The 20,644-nt window shown below is 50.3% G+C and overlaps 1 protein-coding gene across 1 annotated transcript in view; it reads left to right on the forward strand.

Annotated features, from left to right (window-relative positions):
- The window catches only part of LOC110513046 (sorting nexin-18-like), a 39,406-nt gene extending 31,303 nt beyond the window's left edge, over positions 1-8,103 (forward strand). The window contains exon 3 of the mRNA XM_036979225.1: positions 7,331-8,103. Coding sequence (XP_036835120.1) covers positions 7,331-7,584 — 254 coding nt within the window. The 3' untranslated portion in view covers positions 7,585-8,103. The remainder of the gene's footprint in view (positions 1-7,330) is intronic.
- Positions 8,104-20,644: the final 12,541 nt, after the last annotated feature.

Raw genomic sequence — 20,644 nt, forward strand, 5'->3', positions numbered from 1 at the left:
ACCGTCACACGCCAAGTCTATCAGGACCGTCACACGCCAAGTCTATCAGGACCGTCACACGCCAAGTCTATCAGGACCGTCACACGCCAAGTCTATCAGGACGAGACCGTCACACGCCAAGTCCATCAGGACTAGACCCGCACACGCCAAGTCTATCAGGACTAGACCGTCACACGACAAATCTATCAGGACTAGACCGTCACACGCCAAGTCCATCAGGACTAGACCGTCACACGCCAAGTCTATCAGGACCGTCACACGCCAAGTCTATCAGGACCGTCACACGCCAAGTCTATCAGGACCGTCACACGCCAAGTCCATCAGGACCGTCACACGCCAAGTCCATCAGGACCGTCACACGCCAAGTCCACCAGGACCGTCACACGTCAAGTCTATCAAGACTAGACCATCACACGCCAAGTCTATCAGGACGAGACCGTCTCACGCCAAGTCTATCAGGGCGAGACCGTCACAGGCCAAGTCTATCAGGACGAGACCGTCACACTCCAAGATTATCTGGAAGAGACAGTCACACGCCAAGTCTATCAGGACCGTCACACGCCAAGTCTATCAGGACGAGACCGTCACACGCCAAGTCTATCAGGACTAGACCGTCACACGCCAAGTCTCTCAGGACTAGACCGTCACACGCCAAGTCTCTCAGGACTAGACCGTCACACGCCAAGTCTATCAGGACTAGAACGTCACACGCCAAGTCTATCAGGACTAGAACGTCACACGCCAAGTCCATCAGGACCGTCACACGCCAAGTCTATCAGGACCGTCAAAAGCCAAGTCTATCAGGACCGTCACACGCCAAGTCTATCAGGACCGTCACACGCCAAGTCTATCAGGACCGTCACACGCCAAGTCTATCAGGACCGTCACACGCCAAGTCTATCAGGACCGTCACACGCCAAGTCTATCAGGACCGTCACACGCCAAGTCTATCAGGACCGTAACACGCCAAGTCTAGCAGGACCGTCACACGCCAAGTCTAGCAGGACCGTCACACGCCAAGTCCATCAGGGCGAGACCGTCACACGCCAAGTCCATCAGGACGAGACCGTCACACGCCAAGTCTATCAGGACTAGACCGTCACACGCCAAGTCTATCAGGACTGTCACACGCCAAGTCTTTCAGGACTAGACCATCACACGCCAAGTCTATCAGGACTAGACCGTCACACGCCAAGTCTATCAGGACCGTCACACGCCAAGTCTATCAGGACCGTCACACGCCAAGTCTATCAGGACCGTCACACGAAAAGTCTATCAGGACCGTCACACGCCAAGTCTATCAGGACCGTCACACGCCAAGTCTATCAGGACCGTCACACGCCAAGTCTATCAGGACCGTCACACGCCAAGTCTATCAGGACCGTCACACGCCAAGTCTATCAGGACCGTCACACGCCAAGTCTAGCAGGACCGTCACACGCCAAGTCCATCAGGGCGAGACCGTCACACGCCAAGTCCATCAGGACGAGACCGTCACACGCCAAGTCTATCAGGACTGTCACACGCCAAGTCTTTCAGGACTAGACCATCACACGCCAAGTCTATCAGGACTAGACCGTCACACGCCAAGTCTATCAGGACCGTCACACGCCAAGTCTATCAGGACCGTCACACGCCAAGTCTATCAGGACCGTCACACGCCAAGTCTATCAGGACCGTCACACGCCAAGTCTATCAGGACCGTCACACGCCAAGTCTATCAGGACCGTCACACGCCAAGTCTATCAGGACCGTCACACGCCAAGTCTATCAGGACCGTCACACGCCAAGTCTAGCAGGACCGTCACACGCCAAGTCCATCAGGGCGAGACCGTCACACGCCAAGTCCATCAGGACGAGACCGTCACACGCCAAGTCTATCAGGACTAGACCGTCACACGCCAAGTCTATCAGGACTGTCACACGCCAAGTCTTTCAGGACTAGACCATCACACGCCAAGTCTATCAGGACTAGACCGTCACACGCCAAGTCTATCAGGACTAGACCGTCACACGCCAAGTCCATCAGGACCGTCACACGCCAAGTCTATCAGGACCGTCACACGCCAAGTCTATCAGGACCGTCACACGCCAAGTCTATCAGGACCGTCACACGCCAAGTCTATCAGGACCGTCACACGCCAAGTCTATCAGGACCGTCACACGCCAAGTCTATCAGGACCGTCACACGCCAAGTCTATCAGGACCGTCACACGCCAAGTCTATCAGGACCGTCACACGCCAAGTCTATCAGGACCGTCACACGCCAAGTCTATCAGGACCGTCACACGCCAAGTCTATCAGGACCGTCACACGCCAAGTCCATCAGGACTAGACCCGCACACGCCAAGTCTATCAGGACTAGACCGTCACACGACAAATCTATCAGGACTAGACCGTCACACGTCAAATCTATCAGGACTAGACCGTCACACATCAAGTCTATCAGGACAAGACCGTCACACGCCAAGTCTATCAGGACCGTCACACGCCAAGTCTTTCAGGACTAGACCGTCACACGACAAATCTATCAGGACTAGACCGTCACACGTCAAATCTATCAGGACTAGACCGTCACACATCAAGTCTATCAGGACGAGACCGTCACACGCCAAGTCTATCAGGACGAGACCGTCACACGCCAAGTCCATCAGGACTAGACCCGCACACGCCAAGTCTATCAGGACTAGACCGTCACACGACAAATCTATCAGGACTAGACCGTCACACGTCAAATCTATCAGGACTAGACCGTCACACATCAAGTCTATCAGGACGAGACCGTCACACGCCAAGTCTATCAGGACGAGACCGTCACACGCCAAGTCCATCAGGACTAGACCCTCACACGCCAAGTCTATCAGGACTAGACCGTCACACGACAAATCTATCAGGACTAGACCGTCACACGTCAAATCTATCAGGACTAGACCGTCACACATCAAGTCTATCAGGACAAGACCGTCACACGCCAAGTCTATCAGGACCGTCACACGCCAAGTCTTTCAGGACTAGACCGCCACACGCCAAGTCTATCAGGACCGTCACACGCCAAGTCTATCAGGACCGTCACACGCCAAGTCTTTCAGGACCAGACCGTCACACGCCAAGTCCATCAGGACGAGACCGTCTCACTCCAAGTCTATCAGGACGAGACGTCACACGCCAAGTCTATCAGGACGAGACCGTCACACGCCAAGATTATCAGGACTGGACCGTCACACGCCAAGTCTATCAGGACGAGACCGTCACACGCCAAGTCTATCAGGACTAGGCCGTCACACGCCAAGTCTATCAGGACCGTCACACGCCAAGTCTGTCAAGACTAGACCATCACACGCCAAGTCTATCAGGACCAGACCGTCACACGCCAAGTCTATCAGGACTAGACCGTCACACGCCAAGTCTATCAGGACCAGACCGTCACATGCCAAGTCTATCAGGACCGTCACACGCCAAGTCTATCAGGACCGTCACACGCCAAGTCTATCAGGACCGTCACACGCCAAGTCTATCAGGACCGTCACACGCCAAGTCTATCAGGACCAGACCGTCACACGCCAAGTCTATCAGGACGAGACCGTCACACGCCAAGTCTATCAGGACCAGACCGTCACACGCCAAGTCTATCAGGACCAGACCGTCACACGCCAAGTCTATCAGGACCAGACCGTCACACGCCAAGTCTATCAGGACCAGACCGTCACACGCCAAGTCTATCAGGACCAGACCGTCACACGCCAAGTCTATCAGGACCAGACCGTCACACGCCAAGTCTATCAGGACCAGACCGTCACACGCCAAGTCTATCAGGACCAGACCGTCACACGCCAAGTCTATCAGGACCAGACCGTCACACGCCAAGTCTATCAGGACCAGACCGTCACACGCCAAGTCTATCAGGACCAGACCGTCACACGCCAAGTCTATCAGGACCAGACCGTCACACGCCAAGTCTATCAGGACCAGACCGTCACACGCCAAGTCTATCAGGACCAGACCGTCACACGCCAAGTCTATCAGGACCAGACCGTCACACGCCAAGTCTATCAGGACCGTCACACGCCAAGTCTATCAGGACCAGACCGTCACACGCCAAGTCTATCAGGACCGTCACACGCCAAGTCTATCAGGACCGTCACACGCCAAGTCTATCAGGACCAGACCGTCACACGCCAAGTCTATCAGGACCAGACCGTCACACGCCAAGTCTATCAGGACCGTCACACGCCAAGTCTATCAGGACCGTCACACGCCAAGTCTATCAGGACCGTCACGCGCCAAGTCTATCAGGACCGTCACACGCCAAGTCTATCAGGACCGTCACACGCCAAGTCTATCAGGACCGTCACACGCCAAGTCTATCAGGACCAGACCGTCTCACGCCAAGTCTATCAGGACCAGACCGTCACACGCCAAGTCTATCAGGACCAGACCGTCACACGCCAAGTCTATCAGGACCGTCACACGCCAAGTCTATCAGGACCGTCACACGCCAAGTCTATCAGGACCGTCACGCGCCAAGTCTATCAGGACCGTCACACTGTTTCTTTTTTTGATCACAGTTATTTGATTAATCCATGTGATCAAATTACTATTTGCATCCTCTTTGTGACCCATGACCCTGGGCTGTCAATCATTGAATGATCACTGTTATCTGATTGATTTAATTCAGTTACAGAGATGAAAAGCCTGTTGTCTTTTAGAGAGGGAGGGGACTGGACTTAGTTTTGCATGAGAAATAGGAAATGTTTTCATTGAGATATTGACCCACACCACGCAACCTCCCTTACACAAAGACATACAGTGGGGCAAAAACGTATTTAGTCAGCCACCAATTGTGCAAGTTCTCCGACTTAAAAAGATGAGAGAGGCCTGTAATTTTCATCATAGGTCCACTTCAACTATGACAGACAAAATGAGAAAAAAAATCCAGAAAATCACATTGTAGGATTTTTTATTAATTTATTTGCAAATTATGGTGGAAAGTAAGTATTTGGTCAATAACAAAAGTTTATCTCAATACTTTGTTATATACCCTTTGTTGGCAATGACAGAGGTCAAACATTTTCTGTAAGTCTTCAAAAGGTTTTCACACACTGTTGCTGGTGTTTTGGCCCATTCCTCCATGCAGATCTCCTCTAGAGCAGTGATGTTTCGGGGCTGTTGCTGGGCAACACAGACTTTCAACTCCCTCCAAAGATTTTCTATGGGGTTTAGATCTGGAGACTGGCTAGGCCACTCCAGGACCTTGAAATGCTTCTTACAAAGCCACTCCTTCGTTGCCCGGGCGGTGTGTTTGGGATCATTGTCATGCTGAAAGTCCCAGCCACGTTTCATCTTCAATGCCCTTGCTGATGGAAGGTGGTTTTCACTCAAAATCTCACGATACATGGCTCCATTCATTCTTTCCTTTACACGGATCAGTGGTCCTAGTCCCTTTGCAGAAAAACAGCCCCAAAGCATGATGTTTCCACCCCCATGCTTCACAGTAGGTATGGTGTTCTTTGGTTGCAACTCAGCATTCTTTATCCTCCAAAGACAACGAGTTGAGTTTTTACCAAAAAGTTATATTTTGGTTTCATCTGACCATATGACATTCTCCCAATCTTCTTCTGGATCATCCAAATGCTCTCTAGCAAACTTCAGACGGGCCTGGACATGTACTGGCTTAAGCAGGGGGACATGTCTGGCACTGCAGGATTTGAGTCCCTGGCGGCGTAGTGTGTTACTGGATGGTAGGTTTTGTTACTTTGGTCCCAGCTCTCTGCAGGTCATTCACTAGGTCCCCCCGTGTGGTTCTGGGGTAATTGCTCACCGTTCTTGTGGTGATCATTTTGACCCCACGGGGTGAGATCTTGCGTGGAGCCGCAGATCGAGGGAGATTATCAGTGGTGTTGTATGTCTTCCATTTTCTAATAATTGTTCCCACAGTTGATTTCTTCAAACCAAGCTGCTTACCTATTGCAGATTCAGTCTTCCCAGCCTGGTGCAGGTCTACAATTTTGTTTCTGGTGTCCTTTGACAGCTCTTTGGTCTTGGCCATAGTAAAGTTTGGAGTGTGACTGTTTGAGGTTGTGGACACGTGTATTTTATACTGATAACAAGTTCAAACAGGTGCCATTAATGCAGGTAACGAGTGGAGGACAGAGGAGCCTCTTAAAGAAGAAGTTACAGGTCTGTGAGAGCCAGAAATCTTGCTTGTTTGTAGGTGACCAAATACTTATTTTCCACCATAATTTGCAAATAAATTCATAAAAAATCCTACAATGTGATTTTCTGGAGAAAAAAAAATCTAATTTTGTCTGTCATGGTTGAAGTGGACCTATGATGAAAATTACAAGCCTCTCTCATCTTTTTAAGTTGGAGAACTTGCACAATTGGTGGCTGACTAAATACTTTTTTGCCCCACTGTACTCACACACACACACATACACTTTTCATTTGATTGCTCAAGTCACATGGGAGGCAGCATGTGGTTTCACTGACGCGTTGTGTTTTTCCACAACTGGTAGTGCGTGTGTGTGTGTGTGTTTGCAGTCACTGTGGTACATGACCTATCAGACACTGTATAAAGCCTGAAAACAATGGAAAATGACACAGGGTTTGCCAGGAAAGCCAGTCAGTCTATCACCCGTGACCCTACATACACTCTTACTATAGTTGTTATTTTCTGTCTGAACGGGGCCAGAGTTTTCTACGATTAATTTTGTACGGGCTCAGAATTGCCACGCTGTAAATAGAAATGACAGCATGTGACTGGAGCAGCTTGTGTGTCTCTCTCTCTCTCTGTCTCTGTCTCTCTCTGTCTCTCTCTCTCTGTCTCTCTCTGTCTCTCTCTCTCTGTGTCTCTGTCTCTCTCTCTCTCTGTCTCTGTCTCTCTCTCTCTCTGTGTCTCTCTGTCTCAGTCTCTCTCTCTGTCTCTCTCTCTCTCTGTCTCTGTCTCTCTCTCTCTCTCTCTCTCTCTCTCTCTCTCTCTCTCTCGCCTCTCTGTCAGCTGCAAGTTAGCAGGCACAGGCAGTAGCAACAGTGTGTTTTGTGTTTCTGTGTTGCTGAAGCTGCTTCCTAAATAGAGACATTTTGTTTTCATTTCTTACTTGTTGTTTCTCGGACTGAAAAGTTATGTTACCAAAATCCCTCATTTGTTTTAGGCAGCAAAAAACAAGATTCGGATACTTCTCATGAAACCAGTCTCCTCTCTGTCCTCTCTGTCCAGGAGCACTGACCCTCTCCTCTCTGTCCTCTCTCCTCTCTGTCCAGGAGCACTGACCCTCTCCTCTCTCCTCCTTCTCCAGGAGCACTGACCCTCTCCTCTCTCCTCCTTCTCCAGGAGCACTTAACAAGGTGAAGGAGTCCCAGAAGCACGTTGAGGAAGGCAAGATGGACGCTCGTCAGGCGGACGGAGTCAACGAGCGCTGTAACATCATCTCCTTCGCCACGCTGGCAGAGATGCAGCACTTCCACCAGGTCCGGGTGAGGGACTTCAAGGCCCAGATGCAGCAGTATCTAACCGAGCAGATTGGCTTCTTCCAGAAGATCACCGGAAAGCTGGAGGAGGCCCTGCAGAAGTATGACAACGCTTAGAGGAGAGAGGGGTGGGAGGGACACCCCTGATTGGTTTAGATCTGATCAGGCACTTTCTGATTGGTCCAGATCTCAGATCCGGCCCTCCTAATAGGTCTAGATGGTTCCAGATCTGACCCTTGACCTTGCTTATTCAGACAATCATCGACATTACAGTCAACTGCCTGACAGCAATACAATCCACTGTGAGAAAAAGACAGAGATACCGGGATCGTTTCCTGAAGCCTGGAAGTTGATTCCATGTTTGGTGGATACTGTTGAAGGGAGTTGAGTTGACAGTTTTTTGTTTTTAACAGGGTTGGTATAGTAGGTCAGAGCGTCAAACATGAGATTGAGTAGCTGTCATTAGCAAAGGGTGGCTACTTTGAAGAATCTCAAATATAAATTATATTTTGATTTGTTTAACACTTTTTTTGGTTACTACATGATTCCATGTGTGTTATTTCATAGTTTTAATATCTTCACTATTATTCTACAATGTAGAACATTGCAACAACAAAAAATAAAGAAAAAGTCCTTGAATGAGGTCCAAACGTTTGACTGGTACACACACACACACACACTGTATAGGTATATCAATCTTGAACACGATTATCTATTTTGGATGCAATTTAAATGGGACTGATGGAGAGGGAGAATGAATGTGAGAGAGAGACTCTCTGGTTCTCTGATTTAAAGAAACGATACAGGAGACTGATGGAGAGGGAGAATGAATGTGAGAGAGAGACTCTCTGGTTCTCTGATTTAAAGAAACGATACAGGAGACTGATGGAGAGGGAGAATGAATGTGTGAGAGAGACTCTCTGGTTCTCTGATTTAAAGAAACGATACAGGAGACTGATGGAGAGGGAGAATGAATGTGAGAGAGAGACTCTCTGGTTCTCTGATTTAAAGAAACGATACAGGAGACTGATGGAGAGGGAGAATGAATGTGAGAGAGAGACTCTCTGGTTCTCTGATTTAAAGAAACGATACAGGAGACTGATGGAGAGGGAGAATGAATGTGAGAGAGAGACTCTCTGGTTCTCTGATTTAAAGAAATGATACAGGAGGGTCTTAATACTCTGCGGCTGGAAAAAAACAAATACATTTATCTTTACAATTTAAAAATAATAAGGTGAACCCTGAAAGCCAGACGGAGATGTGTAAATTACACACATTCGGTCTTTTAAAGTTTTTGAAATTGTGCAAACCTAGACCCGTGTCAACTATCCCATGACACAGCTGACAAACACCACATCCATGTGTCTCTCTCTGAATCTTCTACATTCTCCCCAGTTATTGATGTAAGCTAATGTAGTCCTAAACTAATGCTTCCGCCCTGTTTTACAGAACAGAGAGCAAGAACAGTGTCACTTAGCAGTAGGTCGGTCAAATCAAACCTCCCTGAAGGATTGCTATCAAACAGACTCTAGTTAGGCCTGAATGTTAAGGACGTCCTAAACATGGTAACTTGAGACATTTCTTACCGCGGCTTGTCACACATCAGACCCCACCTCATTTCAGATGAGGACACACTCAACCACAGCGCGTTCAACACACGTCTTCAATGGAAATGACTGCTCAGCCTGAGAGTAAGTGGTTAGATTTTGTTCTCAACTAGAGTCTACCAGAACTGCAACAGTCTAGGGGGGGAGAGTGGGGTTAAGGAGGGAAAGAGAGGGGTTAAGGAGAGAGAGTGAAGTTTAGGAGAGAGAGTGGGGTTAAGGAGGGAGAGTGGGGTTAAGGAGGGAGAGTGGGGTTAAGGAGGGAGAGTGGGGTTAAGGTAGGGAAAGAGAGGGGTTAAGGAGGGAGAGTGGGGTTAAGGAGAGAGAGTGGGGTTAAGGAGGGAAAGTGGGGTTAAGGAGGGAGAGTGGGGTTAAGGAGGGAGAGTGGGGTTAAGGAGGGAGAGTGGGGTTAAGGAGAGAGAGTGGGGTTAAGGAGAGAGAGTGGTGTTAAGGAGGGAGAGTGGGGTTAAGGAGGGAGAGTGGGGTTAAGGAGCGAGAGTGGTGTTAAGGAGGGAGAGTGGGGTTAAGGAGGGAGAGTGGGGTTAAGGAGGGAGAGTGGGGTTAAGGAGAGAGAGTGGGGTTAAGGAGGGAGAGTGGGGTTAAGGAGAGAGAGTGGAATTAAGGAGGGAGAGTGGGGTTAGGAGAGAGGGTGGGGTTAAGGAGAGAGAGTGGTGTTAAGAAGGGAGAGTGGGGTTAAGGAGAGAGAGTGGGGTTAAGGAGGGAGAGTGGGGTTAAGGAGAGAGAGTGAAGTTTAGGAGAGAGAGTGGGGTTAAGGAGGGAGAGTGGGGTTAAGGAGGGAGAGTGGGGTTAAGGTAGGGAAAGAGAGGGGTTAAGGAGGGAGAGTGGGGTTAAGGAGAGAGAGTGGGGTTAAGGAGGGAGAGTGGGGTTAAGGAGGGAGAGTGGGGTTAAGGAGAGAGAGGGGTTAAGGAGGGAGAGTGGGGTTAAGGAGGGAGAGTGGGGTTAAGGAGAGAGAGTGGGGTTAAGGAGAGAGAGTGGTGTTAAGGAGGGAGAGTGGGGTTAAGGAGGGAGAGTGGGGTTAAGGAGAGAGAGTGGGGTTAAGGAGAGAGAGTGGGGTTAAGGAGAGAGAGTGGGGTTAAGGAGGGAGAGTGGGGTTAAGGAGAGAGGGTGGGGTTAAGGAGGGAGAGAGGTTAAGGAGAGAGAGTGTAGGGCTAAGGAGAGAGAGCAGGGTTAAGGAGAGAGAGTGGGGTTTAGGAGAGAGAGTGTAGGGCTAAGGAGAGAGCAGGGTTAAGGAGAGAGAGGGGTTAAGGAGGGAGAGAGGTTAAGGAGAGAGAGTGTAGGGCTAAGGAGAGAGAGCAGGGTTAAGGAGAGAGAGTGGGGTTTAGGAGAGAGAGTGTAGGGCTAAGGAGAGAGCAGGGTTAAGGAGAGAGAGGGGTTAAGGAGAGAGAGTGAGGTTAAGGAGGGAGAGTGGGGTTAAGGAGAGAGAGTGGGGTTGAGGAGAGAGAGTGGGGTTAAGGAGAGAGAGTGGGGTTAAGGAGGGAGAGTGAGGTTAAGGAGAGAGAGTGTAGGGCTATGGAGAGAGAGCAGAGTTAAGGAGAGAGAGTGGGGTTAAGGAGGGAAAGAGAGGGGTTAAGGAGAGAGAGTGAAGTTTAGGAGAGAGAGTGGGGTTAAGGAGGGAGAGGGGTTAAGGAGGGAGAGTGGGGTTAAGGTAGGGAAAGAGAGGGGTTAAGGAGGGAGAGTGGGGTTAAGGAGAGAGAGTGGGGTTAAGGAGGGAGAGTGGGGTTAAGGAGGGAGAGTGGGGTTAAGGAGAGAGAGGGGTTAAGGAGGGAGCGTGGGGTTAAGGAGGGAGAGTGGGGTTAAGGAGAGAGAGTGGGGTTAAGGAGAGAGAGTGGTGTTAAGGAGGGAGAGTGGGGTTAAGGAGGGAGAGTGGGGTTAAGGAGAGAGAGTGGGGTTAAGGAGGGAGAGTGGGGTTAAGGAGAGAGAGTGGGGTTAAGGAGGGAGAGTGGGGTTAAGGAGAGAGGGTGGGGTTAAGGAGGGAGAGAGGTTAAGGAGAGAGAGTGTAGGGCTAAGGAGAGAGAGCAGGGTTAAGGAGAGAGAGTGGGGTTTAGGAGAGAGAGTGTAGGGCTAAGGAGAGAGCAGGGTTAAGGAGAGAGAGGGGTTAAGGAGAGAGAGTGGGGTTAAGGAGGGAGAGTGGGGTTAAGGAGAGAGAGTGAGGTTAAGGAGAGAGAGTGGGGTTAAGGAGAGAAAGTGGGGTTAAGGAGGGAGAGTGGGGTTAAGGAGGGAGAGTGGGGTTAAGGAGAGAGAGTGGGGTTAAGGAGGGAGAGTGGGGTTAAGGAGAGAGAGTGGGGTTAAGGAGGGAGAGTGGGGTTAAGGAGAGAGGGTGGGGTTAAGGAGGGAGAGAGGTTAAGGAGAGAGAGTGTAGGGCTAAGGAGAGAGAGCAGGGTTAAGGAGATAGAGTGGGGTTTAGGAGAGAGAGTGTAGGGCTAAGGAGAGAGCAGGGTTAAGCAGAGAGAGGGGTTAAGGAGAGAGAGTGGGGTTAAGGAGAGAGAGTGGGGTTAAGGAGAGAGAGTGGGGTTAAGGAGAGAGAGTGGGGTTAAGGAGAGAGAGTGGGGTTAAGGAGGGAGAGTGAGGTTAAGGAGAGAGAGTGTAGGGCTATGGAGAGAGAGCAGAGTTAAGGAGAGAGAGTGGGGTTAAGGAGAGAGAGTGTAGGGCTAAGGAGAGAGAGCAGGGTTAAGGAGAGAGAGTGGGTTAAGACGAGAGAGTGTAGGGCTAAGGAGAGAGCAGGGTTAAGGAGAGAGCAGGGTTAAGGAGAGAGTGGGGTTAAGGAGAGAGAGGGGTTAAGGAGACAGCAGGGTTAAGGAGAGAGTGGGGTTAAGGAGAGAGATGGGTTAAGGAGAGAGCAGGGTTAAGGAGAGAGTGGGGTTAAGGAGAGAGATGGGTTAAGGAGAGTGTAGGGCTAAGGAGAGAAAGGGGTTAAGGAGAGAGCAGGGTTAAGGAGAGAGTGGGGTTAAGGAGAGAGAGGGGTTAAGGAGAGAGCAGGGTTAAGGAGAGAGTGGGGTTAAGGAGAGAGATGGGTTAAGGAGAGTGTAGGGTTAAGGAGAGAAAGGGGTTAAGGAGAGAGTGGGGTTAAGGAGAGAGAGGGGTTAAGGAGAGAGAGGGGTTAAGGAGAGTGTAGGGTTAAGGAGAGAGAGGGGTTAAGGAGAGAGCAGGGTTAAGGAGAGAGAGCGGGGTTAGGGAGGGAGAGTGGGGTTAGGGAGGGAGAGGGGTTATCATAGCACTTGACTTGGTAAAGAGTGAGGGATGTTGGGTACCGTGTATCAGAGCAGAGAAAGATGTGGGAGCGTGTTGGCTTTTCTAACAAACAGGAAGTACTGTGTATCAGAGCAGAGAAAGATGTGGGAGCGTGTTGGCTTTTCTAACAGACAGGAAGTACCGTGTATCAGAGCAGAGAAAGATGTGGGAGCGTGTTGGCTTTTCTAACAGACAGGAAGTACTGTGTATCAGAGCAGAGAAAGATGTGGGAGCGTGTTGGCTTTTCTAACAGACAGGAAGTACCGTGTATCAGAGCAGAGAAAGATGTGGGAGCGTGTTGGCTTTTCTAACAGACAGGAAGTACCGTGTATCAGAGCAGAGAAAGATGTGGGAGCGTGTTGGCTTTTCTAACAGACAGGAAGTCGCCCGTCAGTGTCGTATTTTGTTCTGGTCTGTCAGTGTTGTGGTTGGTTGTTGCGTGGACTGAGAAACTGAGTTAACACAACTGTCACAGACGGTTTTAGGCATACAAGTCGGAAATGAGAGGGGGGACATCGTTAGCCTAAATAATGGGAACCAACGCTGCTTGGCATCGATTTAAGCTGACAAGGTAAAAATCTGTCATTCTGCCCCCAGAACAAGGCAGTTAACCCCACTGTTCCCCTGAACAGGCAGTTAACCCCACTGTTCCTAGGCCATCAATGAAAATAAGAATTTGTTCTTTACTGACTTGCCTCGTTAAAAAAAGGTTAAATAAATTAATTGTGTCATACATTCCAAAAGAGATAACTTTGTAAATAACATCTTGTTTAGCCATATTGTTTAAATCACCTAATATTCATAGTGGTGCTTGATTAGCTTTACACCTATTCGTTCGTTTGTGAAACGATGAAGAAGCATTGCTTATGCACGCTTAACAATATCTGACCTAAAGTGTCAAACAGAAAACTATTTGTGCCGTTCTACATTTTTCTCGGTTCCTCTTTGCCTTCTCTTGTTCTCATTGCCTCTGGCAAGGCCCCAAAAACTCAGCGTTATATTTAGTGTTTGTAAATAACTTTTATTGAGCCATGCAGACACTGTACTCCGCAGCTTTTAACCCCAATAACGTGGGTATCCAGATCGTAATTGGTATTTTTAGCTTCAGTTCCCTGTTCGGGAACCATTCTCATTAGCTCAAACAATGCCTGCAGAGTAGCCCAGGCAGCGTTCTCTGGCTGATGGGAACAGATCGTTCATGCCAGGAATCTGGAGCCTATTTTTGGGTCGAGCACTCGGCCATCGAGCCAGTTTTACATCTACCATGATCTCATCGGTGATGAGGAGGTCTATTGTAAGTTTACACATACACTGAGTGTACAAAACATTAGGAACACCTGCTCTTTCCCTGACATAGACTGACCAGGTGAATCCAGGTGATCAGCTATGATCCCTTATTGATGTCACTTGTTAAATCCACTTCAATCAGTGTAGAAGAAGAGGAGGAGGCCTGGTTAAAGAACGATTTTGAACGGGGTTTGGTAGTAGTTGCCAGGCGCACCGGTTTGAATATGTCAAGAACTGCAACGCTGCTGGGTTTTTCCACATTCAAAAATGATCCAACACCCAAAGAACATCAAGACAATTTGACAAAACTGCGAGAAGCATTGGAGTCAACATGGGCCAGCATCCCTAAGGAACAACTTAATGTTAGGAAGGTTTTATACACTCTGTGTATGTGAACTTGCTCTCAACTGACTTACCTGGTGGTCACATAATGGACTTATCAAGATGTTTTTGCCAGAAGTGCTGTCCTTCCATTGACTCCAGTAAAACATTCCTGACCCTCTCCTTTCCCTCCTCTCTCTCCAGGACCACTGACCGTCTCCTCTCCCTCCTCTCTCTCCAGGACCACTGACCGTCTCCTCTCCCTCCTCTCTCTCCAGGACCACTGACCCTCTCCTTTCCCTCCTCTCTCTCCAGCACCACTGACCGTCTCCTCTCCCTCCTCTCTCTCCAGGACCACTGACCGTCTCCTCTCCCTCCCCTCTCTCCAGGACCACTGACCGTCTCCTCTCCCTCCTCTCACTCCAGGACCACTGACCATCTCCTCTCCCTCCTCTCTCTCCAGGACCACTGACCATCTCCTCTCCCTCCTCTCTCTCCAGGACCACTGACCATCTCCTCTCTCCCTCTTCCTTTTCCAGCAGCATTGACCCTCTCCTCTCCCTCCTCTCTCTCCAGGACCACTGACCGTCTCCTCTCCCTCCTCTCACTCCAGGACCACTGACCATCTCCTCTCCCTCCTCTCTCTCCAGGACAACTGACCATCTCCTCTCTCCCTCTTCCTTTTCCAGCAGCATTGACTGACTCCTTTCCCTTCTCTCCCTCCAGGACCACTGACCATCTCCTCTCTCTCCTCCTTCTCCAGGAGCAATGACCGTCTCCTCTCCCTCCTCTCTCTCCAGCAGCACTGACCATCTCCTCTCTCTCTCCTCCTTCTCCAGGAGCAATGACCGTCTCCTCTCCCTCCAGGACCACTGATCATCTCCTCTCCCTCCTCTCTCTCCAGGACCACTGACCATCTCCTCTCTCTCTATACAAAAATACTACACAGGACTCTCCAAGAATTTCAGAGTCCCGTAATTAAAGAATTTAAATTGCCCCGTAATTAACATCTCCAGACGTCCATATGAGCTGCTGATCTTTGGAACATCTACATTCTAATAAATCTATTTAATATACACCATCACAATAAATCAACTATTTATTTTAGGCATGTCTAAAGAAAAACGTTGAAGAAAATGTATTTTTTAGAAGAACAGAGATGCCCTACTTACTGTATGAACACAGTGTCTGGCTCGATACTATTGTTTGGATTGTAACATGAACACAGTGTCTGGCTCGATACTATTGCCTGGATTGTAACATGAACACAGTAAATGGCTCGAAACGTAAGGAAACGGACAGACTACCTGAACTTGTCCAATAAGAAATGCTTGTGTTCCGTTTTCCATTGCAAAAAAAAACAACGTTTTGCTATGGCGTGCCAAAATGAATACAACCCTGGGCTCCTGGGTCTGCTCGCTCTGCGTCTTGGCATGGTCCCTCTCTGAGGCTAGCGTTCAGGTCCCAGACTGATCCTAGATCTGCTAACTCCATGTCCAGGGTCCCTCTCTGAGGTTAGCGTTCAGGTCCCAGACTGATCCTAGATCTGCTAACTCCATGTCCAGGGTCCCTCTCTGAGGCTAGCGTTCAGTTCCCAGACTGATCCTAGATCTGCTAACTCCATGTCCAGGGTCCCTCTCTGAGGCTAGCGTTCAGTTCCCAGACTGATCCTAGATCTGCTAACTCCATGTCCAGGGTCCCTCTCTGAGGCTAGCGTTCAGTTCCCAGACTGATCCTAGATCTGCTAACTCCATGTCCAGGGTCCCTCTCTAAGGCCAGCGTTCAGTTCCCAGACTGATCCTAGATCTGCTAACTCCATGTCCAGGGTCCCTCTCTGAGGCTAGCGTTCAGTTCCCAGACTGATCCTAGATCTGCTAACTCCATGTCCAGGGTCCCTCTCTGAGGCTAGCGTTCAGTTCCCAGACTGATCCTAGATCTGCTAACTCCATGTCCAGGGAACCCTCTCTGAGGCTAGCGTTCAGTTCCCAGACTGATCCTAGATCTGCTAACTCCATGTCCAGGGTCCCTCTCTGAGGCTAGCGTTCAGTTCCCAGACTGATCCTAGATCTGCTAACTCCATGTCCAGGGTCCCTCTCTAAGGCCAGCGTTCAGTTCCCAGACTGATCCTAGATCTGCTAACTCCATGTCCAGGGTCCCTCTCTGAGGCTAGCGTTCAGTTCCCAGACTGATCCTAGATCTGCTAACTCCATGTCCAGGGTCCCCCTCTAAGGCCAGCGTTCAGTTCCCAGACTGATCCTAGATCTGCTAACTCCATGTCCAGGGTCCCTCTCTGAGGCTAGCGTTCAGTTCCCAGACTGATCCTAGATCTGCTAACTCCATGTCCAGGGTCCCTCTCTGAGGCTAGCGTTCAGTTCCCAGACTGATCCTAGATCTGCTAACTCCATGTCCAGGGTCCCTCTCTGAGGCTAGCGTTCAGGTCCCAGACTGATCCTAGATCTGCTAACTCCATGTCCAGGGTCCCTCTCTGAGGCTAACGTTCAGGTCCCAGACTGATCCTAGATCTGCTAACTCCATGTCCAGGGTCCCTCTCTGAGGCTAACGTTCAGGTCCCAGACTGATCCTAGATCTGCTAACTCCATGTCCAGGGTTCCTCTCTGAGGCTAACGTTCAGTTCCCAGACTGATCCTAGATCTGCTAACTCCATGTCCAGGGTCCGTCTCTGAGGCTAGCGTTCAGGTCCCAGACTGATCCTAGATCTGCTAACTCCATGTCCCGGGTCCCTCTCTGAGGCTAGCGTTCAGGTCCCAGACTGATCCCGGATCTGCTAACTCCATGTCCAGGGTCCCTCTCTGAGGCTAACGTTCAGTTCCCAGACTGATCCTAGATCTGCTAACTCCATGTCCAGGGTCCCTCTCTGAGGCTAGCGTTTAGGTCCCAGTCTGATCCTAGATCTGCTAACTCCATGTCCAGGGTCCCTCTCTGAGGCTAGCGTTCAGGTCCCAGACTGATCCCAGATCTGCTAACTCCATGTCCAGGGTCCCTCTCTGAGGCTAACGTTCAGTTCCCAGACTGATCCTAGATCTGCTAACTCCATGTCCAGGGTCCCTCTCTGAGGCTAGCGTTCAGTTCCCAGACTGATCCTAGATCTGCTAACTCCATGTCCAGGGTCCCTCTCTGAGGGTAGCGTTCAGTTCCCAGACTGATCCTAGATCTGCTAACTCCATGTCCAGGGTCCCTCTCTGAGGCTAGCGTTCAGTTCCCAGACTGATCCTAGATCTGCTAACTCCATGTCCAGGGTCCCTCTCTGAGGCTAGCGTTCAGTTCCCAGACTGATCCTAGATCTGCTAACTCCATGTCCAGGGTCCCTCTCTGAGGCTAACGTTCAGTTCCCAGACTGATCCTAGATCTGCTAACTCCATGTCCAGGGTCCCTCTCTGAGGCTAGCGTTCAGGTCCCAGACTGATCCTAGATCTGCTAACTCCATGTCCAGGGTCCCTCTCTGAGGCTAGCGTTCAGGTCCCAGACTGATCCCAGATCTGCTAACTCCATGTCCAGGGTCCCTCTCTGAGGCTAACGTTCAGTTCCCAGACTGATCCTAGATCTGCTAACTCCATGTCCAGGGTCCCTCTCTGAGGCTAACGTTCAGTTCCCAGACTGATCCTAGATCTGCTAACTCCATGTCCAGGGTCCCTCTCTGAGGCTAGCGTTCAGGTCCCAGACTGATCCTAGATCTGCTAACTCCATGTCCAGGGTCCCTCTCTGAGGCTAGCGTTCAGGTCCCAGACTGATCCCAGATCTGCTAACTCCATGTCCAGGGTCCCTCTCTGAGGCTAACGTTCAGTTCCCAGACTGATCCTAGATCTGCTAACTCCATGTCCAGGGTCCCTCTCTGAGGCTAGCGTTCAGTTCCCAGACTGATCCTAGATCTGCTAACTCCATGTCCAGGGTCCCTCTCTGAGGCTAACGTTCAGTTCCCAGACTGATCCTAGATCTGCTAACTCCATGTCCAGGGTCCCTCTCTGAGGCTAGCGTTCAGGTCCCAGACTGATCCTAGATCTGCTAACTCCATGTCCAGGGTCCCTCTCTGAGGGTAGCGTTCAGTTCCCAGACTGATCCTAGATCTGCTAACTCCATGTCCAGGGTCCCTCTCTGAGGCTAGCGTTCAGTTCCCAGACTGATCCTAGATCTGCTAACTCCATGTCCAGGGTCCCTCTCTGAGGCTAGCGTTCAGTTCCCAGACTGATCCTAGATCTGCTAACTCCATGTCCAGGGTCCCTCTCTGAGGCTAACGTTCAGTTCCCAGACTGATCCTAGATCTGCTAACTCCATGTCCAGGGTCCCTCTCTGAGGCTAGCGTTCAGTTCCCAGACTGATCCTAGATCTGCTAACTCCATGTCCAGGGTCCCTCTCTGAGGCTAACGTTCAGTTCCCAGACTGATCCTAGATCTGCTAACTCCATGTCCAGGGTCCCTCTCTGAGGCTAGCGTTCAGGTCCCAGACTGATCCTAGATCTGCTAACTCCATGTCCAGGGTCCCTCTCTGAGGCTAGCGTTCAGTTCCCAGACTGATCCTAGATCTGCTAACTCCATGTCCAGGGTCCCTCTCTGAGGCTAACGTTCAGTTCCCAGACTGATCCTAGATCTGCTAACTCCATGTCCAGGGTCCCTCTCTGAGGCTAGCGTTCAGGTCCCAGACTGATCCTAGATCTGCTAACTCCATGTCCAGGGTCCCTCTCTGAGGCTAGCGTTCAGGTCCCAGACTGATCCCAGATCTGCTAACTCCATGTCCAGGGTCCCTCTCTGAGGCTAACGTTCAGTTCCCAGACTGATCCTAGATCTGCTAACTCCATGTCCAGGGTCCCTCTCTGAGGCTAGCGTTCAGTTCCCAGACTGATCCTAGATCTGCTAACTCCATGTCCAGGGTCCCTCTCTGAGGCTAACGTTCAGTTCCCAGACTGATCCTAGATCTGCTAACTCCATGTCCAGGGTCCCTCTCTGAGGCTAACGTTCAGTTCCCAGACTGATCCTAGATCTGCTAACTCCATGTCCAGGGTCCCTCTCTGAGGCTAGCGTTCAGTTCCCAGACTGATCCTAGATCTGCTAAATCCATGTCCAGGGTCCCTCTCTAAGGCCAGCGTTCAGTTCCCAGACTGATCCTAGATCTGCTAACTCCATGTCCAGGGTCCCTCTCTAAGGCCAGCGTTCAGTTCCCAGACTGATCCTAGATCTGCTAACTCCATGTCCAGGGTCCCTCTCTGAGGCTAACGTTCAGTTCCCAGACTGATCCTAGATCTGCTAACTCCATGTCCAGGGTCCCTCTCTGAGGCTAGCGTTCAGTTCCCAGACTGATCCTAGATCTGCTAACTCCATGTCCAGGGTCCCTCTCTGAGGCTAGCGTTCAGTTCCCAGACTGATCCTAGTTCTGCTAACTCCATGTCCAGGGTCCCTCTCTGAGGCTAGCGTTCAGTTCCCAGACTGATCCTAGATCTGCTAACTCCATGTCCAGGGTCCCTCTCTGAGGGTAGCGTTCAGTTCCCAGACTGATCCTAGATCTGCCAACTCCATGTCCAGGGTCCCTCTCTGAGGGTAGCGTTCAGTTCCCAGACTGATCCTAGATCTGCTAACTCCATGTCCAGGGTCCCTCTCTAAGGCCAGCGTTCAGTTCCCAGACTGATCCTAGATCTGCTAACTCCATGTCCAGTGTCCCTCTCTAAGGCCAGCGTTCAGTTCCCAGACTGATCCTAGATCTGCTAACTCCATGTCCAGGGTCCCTCTCTGAGGCTAACGTTCAGTTCCCAGACTGATCCTAGATCTGCTAACTCCATGTCCAGGGTCCCTCTCTGAGGCTAGCGTTCAGTTCCCAGACTGATCCTAGATCTGCTAACTCCATGTCCAGGGTCCCTCTCTGAGGCTAACGTTCAGTTCCCAGACTGATCCTAGATCTGCTAACTCCATGTCCAGGGTCCCTCTCTAAGGCCAGCGTTCAGTTCCCAGACTGATCCTAGATCTGCTAACTCCATGTCCAGGGTCCCTCTCTAAGGCCAGCGTTCAGTTCCCAGACAGATCCTAGATCTGCTAACTCCATGTCCAGGGTCCCTCTCTGAGGCTAGCGTTCAGTTCCCAGACTGATCCTAGATCTGCTAACTCCATGTCCAGGGTCCCTCTCTGAGGCTAGCGTTCAGTTCCCAGACTGATCCTAGATCTGCTAACTCCATTATCGCATCAAAGGGCAGCAGAGTCCCAACAGTACAGACTGTAATTGAAAACAGACCAGAGCCTGTTTCCTGGTGGAAACTGCGGAGTGCAAAGCAAGCTCCATCACATTCCAGCTGAATTAACTACCACAGAATATTACAAAATAAACTGCACATGCAAGTGTTGGATTTCTTCTTTAAAAGGTCGACTGTGATGTTTTTGTGCTGGCCTGATGTTATCAGGAACAGAGGCCTGTAATAGTCACACATGGTGTCAGCTTCATTGGTGTCAGTTTCCTTGTCTATAGGGTTATTGAAACATACTGCACCATATGTCATGGTGTCAGCTTCCTTGGTGTCAGTTTCCTTGTCTATAGGGTTATGGTGTCAGTTTCCTCGGTGTCAGTTTCCATGTCTATAGGGTAATGATGTCAGTTTCCTTGTCTATAGGGTCATGGTGTCAGTTTCCTTGTCTATAGGGTTATTGAAACATACTGCACCATATGTCATGGTGTCAGCTTCATTGGTGTCAGTTTCCTTGTCTATAGGGTAATGGTGTCAG

Source organism: Oncorhynchus mykiss, chromosome 6 (assembly GCF_013265735.2).
Source record: "Oncorhynchus mykiss isolate Arlee chromosome 6, USDA_OmykA_1.1, whole genome shotgun sequence".
In the NCBI taxonomy this organism is placed as follows: Eukaryota; Metazoa; Chordata; class Actinopteri; order Salmoniformes; family Salmonidae; genus Oncorhynchus; species Oncorhynchus mykiss.